General features: G+C 36.1%; 1 protein-coding gene across 1 annotated transcript in view; it reads right to left on the bottom strand.

Annotated features, from left to right (window-relative positions):
• ZNF654 (zinc finger protein 654) overlaps positions 1-15,892 on the bottom strand; it is an 84,667-nt gene that overhangs the window by 3,527 nt on the left and 65,248 nt on the right. Inside the window, exons 6-8 of the mRNA XM_008704557.2 lie at positions 15,505-15,644; positions 6,008-6,149; positions 174-2,520 (exon numbers count right to left, since the gene is read on the bottom strand). Coding sequence (XP_008702779.1) covers positions 174-2,520; positions 6,008-6,149; positions 15,505-15,644 — 2,629 coding nt within the window. The remainder of the gene's footprint in view (positions 1-173; positions 2,521-6,007; positions 6,150-15,504; positions 15,645-15,892) is intronic.

Raw genomic sequence — 15,892 nt, 5'->3', positions numbered from 1 at the left:
TAAAACAGGAGTAGTAACATCACCTAATAGCGTCTATATGGATTAAAAGAAATAATGTATGGGGTGGTGCTTTATTATCTGTGCTATACAAATGTTAACTTTCTTAACCTCATAAAGATCTATGGCATTTTCTATTTCTACAGATACACCTATTGAGAAGATAGAAGACTTACTTTCATCATCTGAATCAAATCCAAAGAGTGTCTGACATTTCTTTTGTGCAAGGTGAGCCTCAAGTGCTTCTGCATTACAGTAGGTGGTCAGGCATTTGCCACATCTTAATCTTTTCATGGATTTTTTACAAACGTTATCTTGATCAGAACAGGCATCTACTCTGTCAGTCAGAAATTTTCTGCGTTTTGGCATACTAAGGTACCGTTCATCAAGGTAACTGGGAGGCAGTGGTCTGACATATGGCTTTGTTAAAATTAAGCCATATGAAGTATGTTCACTCGTCAGATTTGGTTTGGAAGGTGCCTGAGATACTGGCAGGGTATTATGTTCTTGTGGTACAACACTGGGTAAAACAGAACCGTTTTCTGTCCTGATTCTATTTGTATCAACTTTCAAAGCAGGATCTGACGAAACTAACGGTGTCTGCTCTGTTCCACTGTGTCCATTGACTAAATCACTAACACTACAATTATTTTCAGAATTTGGCTCTATGTCAGGCATCTTTTGGTCTGTCAAGCTTATATCAGAAACAGTGTCATCAGAATGTTCATTTCCATTCTGAACTAAACCATCTGTTTTCTTTTCCATACTTTCTGTACATGTCTTTGGTTCTGTGGAATCTTTCCTTGATTTGCTAGTAGAAACTGGCAGACTAATAGTTTGTTTCTCATTACTAGATGAGTCTTTTTCCTGATGATTAGGATTTGAGTCCGTAAGAACATCCCAAAGAATTGTTTCACTTGGTTGTGCAGATGATTCTGGTGTTTTACTTAAATAGTGCTGAGCCTCATGTTCATATAGCAGAGGAAGATCTTCAAAAAGCTCGTGGCATTCTGGAAAACTACACTGAGCTTGAAATATCCTGTGACTTTTTGTGTGCTGAGCAAGCTGGAAGGGCAACTTAAACGACTCATTGCAATTAAAATGCAAACAAAAGTACACATTTGGATAGCTGTGTCTATTAAGGTGATCTATAAAATGTTGGGAATCTTCAAATTGCCGTTGACAGAATTTGCATTTTCCTTTGCTCCACTTCATGACTGTTTGCCGCACGTTTAAGTCAGTTGGATGTACAGTCCTAGCGTGTTTATTTAGAAATCCAATTCTTTTAAATATTCTGACACAACCAAGAGCAGGACACTTAAAGTTTCCTTCTTGATCTGTGGCATATATGTCTTTTGGATGGCACACAGTTCCATTGATTTTATGAAGTACTGAAGTTTCTTGATTCAGGTCATAATCATCGTCTTCGTAATCACCTTCTTCATCCTCTTCCTCCTCATAGTCATCCTCACATACAGGCAAAGGCTCTGAGACATTATTTAAAGAAGTATCAGGACTTCCATTTTCAATCATGTTTTCGATAACATCTTCTGATACACTTACAGGAATTTCAATGAATTCAGCCACATGTGCAGGGATGACTTCTTTGTTTTCATCACTGGAAGCAGTAATTGTCTCTATTGCCAAATCTTTATTACCAGAATTTCCATTTTCAAATGAAATGAAAGTATCAGAACAATTTATTTCTTCCAAAGCAGGGATTTCCTGATCCTCCTGTTGAGCTGCAGCAATTTGCTGTCTTTGTATTTTCTTAACATGATTCTTTAAATGCTTCTGCATAAGTCCTCTGTTTCTAAATTTCCTACCACATATTACACATGAAAAACTACCCTTTTTCTGATGAGCCTGGGCATGCCTTACGATGTGACCACCTAGAAATTCCTTGTTACATAACATACACCGGTGCCTTGGGACGTTGTGATCTACTTTGGAAACATTAAGAGCCATAAGATTTTTCTTTGTATTAATGTGACCCTTAGGTTGCACTCTAGATACATCATCAGGATCAAGCTCTCCAGTGCTCTGGTCTGTAAGAGAGTCCAGCCCTTCATCTAAACCTCGCTGTTCCACTGCCTTTTTTAGATTACCTATAGAATTTTCCAGTGTACTTTCATTTAGAAATCTAACTGCTGATTTATCACTCAATAATGCTACACAGTTTTTCTTAATCATTACGAAGTTCCAGAATTCGGGATCAAAAAACAATCCCTTTTTCAAAATTGGAAGTAATTCAAAACGAACACGATTTTGAACACTGCTTGTGCCTTCGTTATATTCCTCATCTGGACGTTTGTAAAGCTCTTCAACAGTATGATAAGCTTCCAAGGAGCGCTCAAGAAAAAATATTGAGAGTGCACAAATCCTGAGGATCTCCAAATCATTTGGCAAAAAATGTGCAATTGTTTTATAAATTAAACATTTAGTTTTGGGATCATCATGAAGATCTAGCTGTAGAGCACAACCACATATTTCAACACAAATTTGTAGGCCATCTTCTTCAACCTGGAAAAGGAAAAATATTACTACTAAATACCTTTGTAAAAAAAACTAATATACTTTTATCATTTTAAAATACAACTCTCTGGGATGTCTGGGTGGCTTAGTCGGTTAAGCATCTGCCTTTGCCTCAGGTCATATTCTTAGGGTGCTGGGATCGAGCCCCACATCAGACTCCTTGCTCAGCGGGGAGAGCCTGCTTCTCCCCCTGCCTGCTGCTCTCCTCCTGCTTGTGCTCTCTTTCTCTCTCTCTCTGATAAATAAATAAATAAAATCTTTAAAAAATAAATAAATAAATGAAATACAACTCTGAAATGAAAGCTGAATAGACATAGTATTTCAGATGTGCAGTTTTCCTCAACAGGTAGCCTTGTTTAACTCTTTTTTAATATATAAGTAAATCTTTCTTTTTTAACTTGAGAATAATCTGGAAGAGACAACATTTTAGCTTCCAATTCATTTAATTTTCAAATTTGAAAATTCCTACTAACCATAATACAAAATGCCTCATAACTTATGGTGATTAAGGTTTCTTACAAATCCAGCCCAATTTATTTTAGGTACCAATCTTACATTCTGAGGCAGAAGGTTAAAGTAAATATATTTAAAGCATTTATCAATTTTAACATTTATCAATGTTAAAAAAAGAACTATATTTTTTTAAAAAACTGCTTACAGAAACTCATAAATCTGCACTAAAAATATTACTTATTAAGTAATATTATTTATCCAAGTAAGAGGAAAAGTGTGGCCCACATGAAGAGGGCAATTACAATCTTTCCAAATCTAATAAAAATCAGAATAATGAACCTACTTGAAAATTATCTGAAAATTATTCAAGCTTTGAAACTTTTTCTGATGACTCAAAGATAACTGCACTTGGGAATTTACTGTCCACCCACCTTAACTCAAATAATAAACAGATTTGGAATGATATAAATGCTTGTTTGAATAGAAAAAGACACAATAATAATGTCTTTAAAAGTGTGTGTGCGTGTGTGTGTGTGTGTGTGTGTGCGCGTGCGTGTGTACTGCCTGCATCTGGTATACTATAGATGACAGGGAGGAACACTACCTTGCCAGCCTCATGTCTTCATCGTCTCTTACACACTGTGTAACCCTATTTAATTACTTACAGTTCTACAAGCAGACCTTAATTTTGCATATCATAATCCCACTTTATCTAGCTAGTAAATTCCTATTTCTTATTCATTTGCTAAGAATCAGTTTTTTTTTTTTTAAAGATTTTATTTATTTATTTGACAGAGATAGAGACAGTCAGCGAGAGAGGAAACACAAGCAGGCTCATAACGGAGGAGCCTGATGTGGGGCTCGATCCCATAACGCGGGGATCACGCCCTGAGCCGAAGGCAAACGCTTAACCGCTGTGCCACCCAGGCGCCCCTGCTAAGAATCAGTTTTACCCTGAAAGTTTTTCTCCCCATTCATTCTGGCCCCAGCCCTGGGGCAGAGTTAAACATTCTCTATTCTTTCCACTGAGAATAGTTATACTTATTTATAAAAACCACATACATAATTGTTTTGTAACTGTGTATACCCTACCCCCTGACTTTGAATTTTTAAATCACAAAGACAGTATCTCATTTTTTGTATCCTCCTATCATTAGCATAGAAGTCGGCATATAGTGACCTTTGAATAAATGTTTGCAAATGTGAATGGGAGCAGGTCTATTCTATTGACTTTAGCTTCCTCCTGTAAATCCATCATTTCAGCTTGGAATCCTTTTCTGAATTCAAATTTCTTATTTCTGATTATCTGTTATAATTAGATATTTCCATCTAGATTTTCCAGATAGTGAATTCAAAATTCACTGCTTCAAGAACAGAATTCCTTCTCTTTCTCCTAAGTTCTATCTACATCCTCTGTCTTAACTCACGAAATTATCATGTACCCAGTTGCCCAAATCTGAAAATTTTAAGATCGTCACAAAATGTAACAGGCTACTTCCTTACCTGAAATCCTTCAACAATTCTAGTATATTTATAGGCTGAAGCTCTAATTTTCAGTGCAGCATGCAAGGCCCTGAAGGATTTCCAACAACCACCCCCCACTCCACAACTTCCTGCAGTCTCTCTGATTAGCCTCATCTCCCACACACCTCCCCACATTCCTCCTACCCTATTAATGCCGATAGAGAGTTGTGAGAAAAACAAGTAATACAATGAGGCAAAAATGCTCTGAAAAGCACAAAATCCTCTACATGTTAGTATTATCCTCCTCTATCATTCAAAACCCAGCTGAAAGCATCTTCCTCTGTGAAGCCTTTACAGATATGCCATCTGTAATGTCTCATTCTTCTGAACTCACACAGCATTGTTTGTGCCTCTTTTCACAGTCCTGGGCATATAAATGATCTATTCTATCAGTAAAGATGTTTTTAGCAGAGTATAAAGAGTTAAGCACATTTTTAATATTTATTTCATCTTTGTATTTTTCCTCTTATATTCTCAGGTTGACTAGATGTGAAAATAAGAAAGCTTTATGATAACTGGATGACCTTCACCTATATTGAAAAATTTCTATAACAAAAAATCTTTCAACTTGTGGTGCAAATAAGAATCCTATGTAAAAAACATATATGGATACATTTTATTTTTTTTAAGTTTTATAGGTGATTCTATGCACTTCAAATGTTGAAAAGGATTCTATAGCATAGTTTGGTTTCTTTTCCCTTTTTGATGTGCGTAGAGGTTAACTTTGACAATGCATCTGAATGACATTTCACTATTTAATAATGAAGCCATGAATGCAGTTAGTAAAATAAATAGGAAATTTATAAAATTCTCTGAGTACAATGCTGCTAACTTTATATCATAGAGATATAATCACTACATGGTCATATATCTAATGAGTGACAGATACTGTGATAAATGCATAAATATATAAGAAAAATTAAAATATATTATTTAATGGATGCCTCCTGTATATTTAAAAGTAACCCATATAAAGATTCAGCTAAATGGAACTACCTAAAATGTAGGATAGCTTTATCTTTCTTACCTTTGTATTCAAAGTTCTGTTAATATTTGAGGGTGAAAAAATTAAAGGATCTGTAGGATCCCATTTCATGTCAATGTAAGAGTCATGTGCAACTGTACCCACTTTTAAGTGACCCATGAAGACCTTACTTCAAAACTATTTTTAAAAACAGGTAATGGATTTCACTATTACTTTAAATACTCTAAAAATTTGTCAGGTTTCAAAAATGCTTCAAAATTCATTGTTCCTTTTTACCTGAATACCAGACTTAAAACTATGAACTATATTTTTCTGTAAAAGTGAGCAGGTATTACCTATAGATATACAAAATTCATTTGCAAATAACTTAAGATTCTACAAACATAATATATGGAGAATGTGGCCTTAAAATCCTCCTTCCCTTCAAATAAATTTTATCATAAAAGATTCACGTTTTGGTGAAGTATCATTTAAACTTAATTTAAAATTGAGGGACAAAGGTATCCTATTTACCTCATCTTTAATGATTTTCATGAAAGGAAATATGACTCTCACATTAGTTGCTGTTCTTAAAAGCTGGTAGCATTGATCTACAAAAACTTGTTTTGAAGGATTAGACTTAAGCTGAAGTTTACTCCATATGAAAATCAACTCCCTGTAAATGAGAAAAAAAGAGAAATATCAAAAATACAGTTTATTCAAATACAGATATTAGCTCTCTTTTACTGATTCTCTAAGTACCCTGGCTGGGGTGTATACAAAGTGGGCATTAATGGATATTACGTTAACCTCTGAGCTACTTCTGCTGTGTGGGACTAAGAGAAGCTGGGGGGAAAAGAGAGATCAGAATCTTACAGTGGTAAGGAATGAGTTCCAATCATATGCTGACAAACCTAAGCACCTCTAGTACATAACAAATTCTAATCCCTATGTATCAATATTAATGATACTACTTTAAAAAAATAAACTTTGGTCCTTAATACCTACTTGTAAATTTAGAAATCAGTTTTGTACACTTTCTGCAAAGAAACCCAAAGTACTATAGGTTAAAAGTGTAAGATATTATAGTACAGATTCTGAAATTTTATGTTTAAGATCATCTGCTTATCCATTAAGATGGAATACTTTTAAACAGACAAGCTATGGACCATTTAAAGTATTTCACAGGTAGATTCTTTTCTAAAACACAGCCAATGTTATTAGACAGACAAGGTGGGTGCAGGGGGTTTTGAGACAAAGGAAATCATAAGATAGAACTGATATATTTAGAAATCACAAATTGTAACTCTTTAAAATGTGTCAAGTGACATAAAGCATCATAATCTAAAAACTATTCAAATAATTGATAAAATTTTTTTAAAGTAATTTACTGAGGATATACTTTGAGCCCAACACATACAGCTATTAAGTCTAAGGACAGCATGACTACTATCATGAAGGTGCCACACAGTCTACTTAGACAATACAGAAAACACAAAAGAAAAAATGATAGCAAGCAGCAGAGAAGAAATAAAACCAAAATTCTACTTCCATTTCCTTCTGGGTATTCATAAGTTACAGTCACAACTCTACTTTTTTTGCATACATAAAAAAGCTCACCAGGTTACACTCCTTGTTCCCAAATCTCTAGCTCTGACTTCTTTCCCAATTTCCATGCCTGGGTATTTCAATTTAGATTGCTATCACCAGAACCCACTTAGAACGAGTAATACTCCCGCAAAACTGATTATCTTTTCCTAGGTCAGTCAATGACACTAAACATTCCTCAAACCTGTTTGGTTCTAATCTGTTTATTTCCCATAGCCTATGTATTTCAATTACATTTTTGCTCACAACCATACCAGGCTTTCTCAGTGCTACCACCTTAGGTGCTCTAATCTTACATATGTACTTCTACAGGGGTTGCTAAACTGATCTGTTCCCAGACTTTCAAATCATTTCATTCAGTGTATCCCATATGTCATGTAGTATTAATAGCAACAAAAATATGGGTTTTGGGGTCAGAAGGATAGGATTTTAATCCTGTGTACTCTTCGAGGTTAATTAGTTAATGTGCTTTGTTGATTCTCATTTTGTTTATGCTAATTTACTGTACTTGGAAAGTACCTCATTTCTAAGATAAGCTTATCTTCAAAGTCCAATATCAAGTAACTTCTTCCTGAATGCCTTCATAAATACCCCCACACTAAAGTGACAACTACTTCAGAACAGATCTTATCCCTCTGGTTGATTTCATGCCTTTCATATGTTTCCTTGTTGATATTCTGTAGGTCCTGTTCCCCTAACTATTACTACATTGTAAATCTCAATGACACATTATATAGTAGTGGCAAGAACATGTGACTGGGAATAAGAGACTCTCAATAAGACATTATACACTGGTGTGATATTACCCAGTTCACAGTGAGCCACCTTTCTCTGTGAAGTAGCCCTAACTACACAAGGTTGGAACCCCAGTGGCCATGTTTCCTCTGTGAACCTCCTCACCATCCTTAAGATATTAAATTAAGGGTAGGCAACTGACCCCAGTTAGGCCAGTCAGAGTCCCTGGAATGTTGTCAACTCTAAACTATGAAGGCTGGAGACTGTTGACATTCTTTCCAGTCTACAACAGGAAAGAATGAAGTAAACTGGCAGAAAAGAGAAATCAGTGTCCCTGGTAGCAGTTTTATTTGGGGACCTATTATATCTCTGCCCCCCCTTTTTTGGTCATACCCCAGTATTTTTTCCATGTACAATACCTTTTCCCTAAACTAATTAGACATAGGATGCTATCACTTGCACATTGACTAGTATAAATCCCAACCCCATTTTGTTACTACCTATGTGGCTTTTATCTCTTTTATCCACAGTTTTCTTACACATAAAAAGAATTGACAAAGGTAAGTAAAAACACCTAGGTGAAATATCTAGTATATACCAATGTTTAATAAATCACTGATTTCCTATATTCTTTCCTTATCTTTATAGTCTTAATAGTACCAAGCAGTGAGATTTATTCAATAAATATTTGGTAGTTAATAAACTGGTAAAAAAAAAAAAAATGTATCCCTAAATGCTAAGAGCATTTAGAAGGAGTCTCTTGAAGAAATGTATTAAGGGAAACTTAGACATTAGGGGAATGTATTAAGGGAAACTTAGACATTCTAAGGGGTATTTTATGAACAAAGGGATGAGGTAGAAGGCAAGAAGATTAACTGTTTAGGAAGACATACCATATCTCTGCAACAGATTTAAAGAGAAAAAAAATGGTAGTTGGAAGTTATGGGAGGTTATTCCATTGCATTCAATTTTATACAGATGAGTGTTTAACATATTAGAAATGTATATATTCTCCAACTTGCTCCAAAGAATAATTTGAGACTCCTAATAGACATCCTTAGGATACAGTATTATTATTATTTTTTATTTTTTGAAGAGAGAGATCTTATTTCCCTTTGTCTCTGTTAAATCAAGATGAAACCTGGTGAACAAAATGTAATCTCAAGATCCTCATAAATTTGCCAGGAAAGGGCTACCAATATGGATTTAAGCTTTCTAGAAAGCAAAGCAGAAATCTCAGGATATGGTTATGAAGCTCTATTTTTGACTGAATTTACAAAAGGGTTCTCAGGTTTTACTTATACAATGGATTTTGAAGGAAAACAAAATACCCTGAAAACAAATGATAGTCTTCTTTGCTTATTAGCAAACACTGTTTATGAAGTTTACATTTTCTTTTCAAACAGAGGGTCCTTTAGAAAACACAGTACCTATATGGTATATAAACACATTTCCCAGGTAACTAACTACTAATAAAATCATCAACAAGTTGCAGAGAATGCAGGCTATAACAAGATCTGCAGCCACCCTTACAACATAGATTTTTTAAATATATATTTGACCTATATACAGTAAGTAGTATTTAATAGTAGAGGCTGTGAGTCAGGCTGCCTGGATATGAATCCTGGCTTCATTATTTTCTAGTTTCATGGCTTAGGCTTAACAGTATCTACCCCATAAGATTATTGGAATAATAAAAGAAGGCATATACAAAATATAGCCTACAGAAAGCACTCAGTAGATATTAGTAGCTGCTGTTATTATTACTAGTATTTGTTATTAGCAATAGTGAGAGAAATGGGGTTGGTAACTTGATCCACTGGCTTCAGATAGAGCAAAACTGAACTGTGGATCAGGTTCTGTCCACAGAAAGGGGAGATAAGGTTAAGCTTGTTCATAGGGAAGGCCAAAATTAAACAGACGACACAGACCCTAGAGACTGGAAAGAATCCTGCTCTTCAATTACGGTGAAAATCAATCTTTAGAAGCAAGAAAAAAGGACCCCAGCAATTCAGAAATATAGAGGAGAGGTAGAAGAAATAAGAGAGCAGGCAATCAGAACTCCGCCTACTCAGAAGGAAAGATAAAGGAACAGTTAGGCAGCTGGGAGTTGCATACCCAGCTTCTATTCTTAGAGGGTGCCAGTGGCTGGGGGCAGGAAAGACAGGCACTCTTCTGTTTTTAAGGTCCCTCCCTAGAGAGTAAAATGGTTAGCCAAAAGAAGAAAATAAAATATCTTCTTGGTCTTTTTGTTTCTTTGTTTATACTTGAGATTCCAATATACTTATGAGTATATTAAAATGAAAAGGCTAAAGATATCCTGTTTAAATAGCTTAATATAGCCAAAGTCAGAACATTCCTTTCCTCCTTTCCCCACAGGAAAAGATCTACTATAATAGTTATGACTATATTCTGTTTCAGAATAACTACATATCAAGAAATGATAATACCTTAGGGGCACCTGGGTGGCTCAGTCGGTTAAGCGCCCGACTCTTGATTTCGGCCCAAGTCATGATCTCAGGGTTGTGAGACTGAGCCATGGGTTGGCATGGAGTCTGCTTGAGAGTCTCTCTCTCCCTCTCCCTCTGCCCCCCACCTCCCCCTCTCTAAAAAAAAAAAAAAAAGAAAGACATGATAATACTTTAAAAACTATTTAAAATTGTATGTCTTACCACTGTCTCTTGATCCCCTCTATTTGAAATTCCAATTTACATGGTAAACTTTTTAACACAAATTTGCAATAATTTAACTAAAAGTATACTCCTCTAGAAGATAAGGCCAGTAGTTTCTAGACCCAGCTCTGCTACTAATTAGCTATTTGTATCTCTGAGTCTGAAAATTTTAATCTATAAAATAAAAATATTAAATGAGTATCATTAAATCCATCAAGCTATTGTTTTAAATATTTAAGAATTTAGGTCCAAGATGGCGACATAGGGAGACCCTGAACTCAGCTTCTCCAGGGACACACCAAATCTATACTCATTTATAGAGCAATTCCTCCTGAAGAACTGAGGACTGACTGAACAACTTCTGCAAACAAAAGATAGGGAGACCACATAGAGAACAGCAAGAAAGATGGAGACACGGTAACAGGGGAACCCCCACTCCCAACGCTGGCACTGCAGTGGGGAGGGGTAGTACTGAGGGTCTGTGAGCAGATTCATCTGTCCTGAGAAGCGCACGCGCGAGCGCGCGCACACACACACACACACACACACACACACACACACAGAAAGCTGCAGTTTAAAAGGGCAACTAGAATGTAAGGGATCTAGCCCTAGAACTCTGCCAAACGTCAGGGAGACTGCTGGAACTCTCTCTAAGTCAGTGAAGCTGTCAAGCACCACAGTTTACATTCCCCATCCACCTTGACAGTATGGATAGAAGCATAGTCTGGGCACCCTGCTGCCTCAGTAAGCCCTGGTCCTCTACCCATACCAGCTGCAACTGTCCCACTGGCAGCCCTAGTATAGTGCCCACCAGGACACCTGTAGTCAGTGTTCACTATAGCTCTAGACTACTTGACAAGGTTAACACAGGCACAAAGCACCCTGAAATACTCCAGGCCCACACTACTTCAGCTCCAGACAACCTGCCAGGGCACACCTGGAGCAGAGCATCCCAGGGCACTGTAGTCCACACTTGCTTCTGCTCTGGCTGCCCCATGAGGGCAACCCCCTACACAGAGTATCCCAGGACACCCCAGCCTGTACCCACTTTATCATCTGCTGTCACCCTCAACACAGGAGAGCCCTGGGACCATCCTGCACCCACTTCAGCTTCAGCTGTTCTGCCAGTGTACCTGCGGTGCAGAGAACCCCAGCACCACCCCAGCCCACATGCACTTCAGCTCTGGCCTTCCCAACAGCATGGCCCCAGTACACAGCGGGCCAGCCACAGCTCTAGCTAGCTTGCCAAAGTCACCAGGCACACACAATCTACACAGGAGATGACCGTACACAAGATCATTCCTTCAAGTGTACAAGTAGCTGTTCCACCTAATTCACAGAAACAAAAACAAAGTGAAGCAAATGAGGAGACAGAGGAATATGCTCCAAATGAAAGAATAAGAAAAAAACCTCAGAAAAAGAGCTAAATGAAACAGAAAAGTGATCCACCTGATAAAGAGTTCAAAGAAATGGTCATAAATATGCTCACCAGACTGGAGAGAAGAGTGGATGAACTCAGTGAGAACTTCATCAAAGAAATAGAAAATATAAAAACCAATCAGAGTTGAAAAGTGCAAAAACTAAAGTGAAAAATACACTAGCGGGAATCAGCAGATTAGTGAATGCAGAAGAGATCAGCAGCCTGAAAGACAGGATAATGGAAAGCACCCAAGCTGAAGAGCAAAAAGAAAAAAGAATTTTAAAAAACGAGGATGGGTTAAGGGATGTCTTAGATAACACCAAGCAAACACACATTTACATTATAGAGGTCCGAGAAGGAGGAGTGAAAGGGGCAGAAAACTTACATGAGGCAATAATAGCTGACAACATCCAGGTTCAGGAGGCACAGAGAGTTTGAAACAAGATGAACCCAAGGAGGTCCACACCACTACACATAATAATTAAAATGTCAAAGAGGAAAGATAAAAAAGTATAGTTCCTTACCCAGAAATACGCAATTAAAAGCTCTGAGAGTAGGCATGAAAACCTGCATTAAATAACAAGCCCTCTGTGTGACTTTATGCTTACTGAAGTTTTTAAAGAGCTACTTGATACTAGAATGACAGATTATAAATTCCTTAAGATTGCTTAATGCATGTACCAATTTATAATTGTGTGTGTATATGGTGGGGTTGAGGAGCGATGGATGGGGTAGAAGAGTACTAAAGTATGCTAGTGTATAGTCTGGGAACTAGTTATGAAAATGACAATTTTCTTGAGGTGGAGAGTATGGCTATCAGGACAGCAGAGAGAAGATATATGAACAAGCATTGGTGACTGAAATGTCTTATGCTTATGGTGCTTGGTGGCTGTGGGTCACTACGTAAGTTCCTCTGTGAAATAAACCCTGTTATGGTGATAGTTTCCAAAAACTATTACAAGAAATAAACTAGACTGATGCATATAATGTAAAACATGTATTTAAATTTGACTGAATCCTAAAAGATAAAAATTGCTGGTTTTAGGAGTGTGGTATCCTTTTAAAGTCTAAATATCTCTTGACTCACTCTTCTGGATAATTTTTATCACAATCACTCTCAAACCAATATATAACTTTAAGTTAACAAGCTGGAACCACCAGGTTAAACAGTTTAAATAAGCTAGCAGTTTATTTCTTAAATTTCTTATATTCAGTGACATGAGTCCTGGAATTTCTCTCTTTAGAAGAATAAACTTTAAATATAGACAATATATAGTGAAGGCTTTCTACTCTATCAAAACTTGCCACTAATGTTAAGCTTATCTATTAAAAAGGATGTTTGTGCAAAATAAGTATTTCAGAATTTCCAATTCGGAAGTATTGATTAAAAAATGCCTATAGGTGGGGTGCCTCAGTAAGGGTCTGATTCTTGATTTTGGCTCAGGTCATGATCTCAGGGCTGTTAGATGAAAACTACAAAACTAATGAATGAAATAAAAAAAACTAAATAAATGAAGAGATATTCCATGTTCCCATGAATAGGAAAACTCAATGTTGTCATGATGTCAGTTCTTCCCAACTTGATCTACAAATTCAATGCAATCTCAATCAAAATCCCAGGAAGTTATTTTATGGATATCAACAAATTGATTCTAAGGTTTATATTGAGGCAAAAGACCCAAAATAGCCAATAGAATATTGAAGAACAAAGTTGGAGGACTGATGATACCCCACTTTGAGATGTATTTATAAAGAAAATGTTGTATTGGTGAAAGAAAAGACAAATATATCAAGAGAACAGAACAGAGAGCCCAGAAATAGACCCACATAAATATAGTCAACTGATCTTTGATAAAGGAGCAAAGATAATACAATGAACACAGTCTCATCAACAAACAGTGCTGGACAACTGGACTTCCACATGCAAAAAAAAAAAAAAATTGAGTCTAGACACACTTTATACCTTTCACAAAGATTAACTCAAAATGGATCACAGACCTAAACATAAAATGCAAAACTATAAAACTCCTAGAAGATAACATAGGAGAACACCTAGATGACCCTGGGTATGGTGATGCCTTTTTAAAACAACCATAGTCATGATCCATGAAAGAAATAACTGATAAGCTAGACTTTGTTCAAAAATTAAAAACTCTGCTCTGTGAAAGACAGTATCAAGAGAATTAAAAGACAAACCATAGACTGGGAGAAAATATTTGTAAAAGACACAGAATCTGATAAAGGGCTATCCATAATACACAAAGACCTTTCAAAACTCAACAAAAAGAAAACTAATAATCTGATTTAAAATGGGCCAAAAATCTTAACCAACACCTCACCAAAGAAGATACATAGATAATAAAAAACAAGCATATGAAAAGATGCTCCACATCATACGTCATCAGGGAAATGCAAATTAAAACAGGATACCACTACACACCTACTAGAATGGCCAAATTCTGGAACACTGACAACAGCAAATGCTGGTGAGGATGAACAACAGGAACTCTCATACATGCTGGTGGGAATACAAAACAGTACAGCCACTTTGGAAGACAAGTAGGGCAGTTTCTTATAAAACTAAACCTATTCTTACATTTCAGTAATCATGCTCCTTGGTATTTACCCCAAAGGATTTGAAAACTTATGTCCACACAAAAACCTGAACAAGGATGTTTATAGCAGCTTTATTTGTAGTTGCCAAAACTTGGAAGCAACCAAGATGTCCTTCAGTAGTTGAATGTATAAATAAACTGTCATACATCCAGACAATGGAATATTACTCAGCACTAAAAAGAAATTAGCTATCAAGCTATGAAAAGACATGGTGGAACCTTAAATGCATATTACTAAGTGAAAAAAGCCAATCTGAAAAGGCTATATACTGTATAATTCCAACTATATGCTACTGTGGAAAAGGCAAAACAATGACAGTAGTAAAAAGATCAGTGGTTTCCAGAGGTGAGGGAGGGGAGAGGGAGATAAGAAACGAATAGGTGGAGTACAGAGAACTTCTGGGGTAGTGAAAATACTCCATATGATATTACAATGATGCAATTCATTATACATTTATCCAAACCCATAGATTATATAACACCAATGGTGAATCCTAAGATAAACTATGGACTTCGGGTGGTTATGATATACCACTGTAGGTTCATCCGTGGTTTAAAAAAAAAAAAAGCACCATTCTGGTGAGTAATGTTTTTTGTTTTGTTTTTGAGTAATGTTGATACTGGGGGAAGCTATGCATGTATGGGGATGGGGATATAATGGGAAATGTCTGTACTTCCCCCTCAATCTTGCTGTAAGCCTAAAATGGCTCTAAAAAATAAAGTCTTAAAAAACTAACAAAAAAATGAACACTCCACCTTTTATAATACATACTTTAAACATTTACACTGTCAATTACTGGTACATGGTCATTGTCTTTTTCAGGTATTACAACTTACTGTTGTTTCTTGCACAATAATTTTTTTAAAAGCAACTTAACATTTTCATATAACTTTCTGAAAAACAAAGTCCAGACTCTGCTAACCATTTCTCCTTCAGTTCCCCCATCTTATCATTTCAGTTTCTGTACTGGGAAAACTTACCAGATACAGTACATATCTCCATTCTGGAGCTGTGGAATAAGAAAGGATTCACATAGTTGCAGGGCTAACATAGTCTTGCCTTCTTTTTCAGTGTTACAGATGATATCAATTCCACTCTTACAATCAGTTTTCAATAAATGCTATAAAAGGAAAAGAAAAATCAGTTCTTATCATTAAAAATATCTAAAAAGCTAATTGCATTAAATGTGTGGAGTTAAAACTCAGGAAAAAATTAGATGTCTGGTTTTCTTCTACAAAGATGATGAATTACACAGAAATATTTTCATAGTTTCACTATATAGAACCTACACTTTTATGACTACTTTTAATCTCATTAATGTCCACAATTTATAAATAGGTTCTATTATTAGGAAAAGACTGTTTCATC

Source organism: Ursus maritimus, unplaced genomic scaffold, assembly GCF_017311325.1.
Source record: "Ursus maritimus isolate PB19 unplaced genomic scaffold, ASM1731132v1 scaffold_4, whole genome shotgun sequence".
In the NCBI taxonomy this organism is placed as follows: Eukaryota; Metazoa; Chordata; class Mammalia; order Carnivora; family Ursidae; genus Ursus; species Ursus maritimus.
Note: the sequence above shows the minus strand (reverse complement) of the source record. Positions and strands in the feature narration are given on the sequence as shown.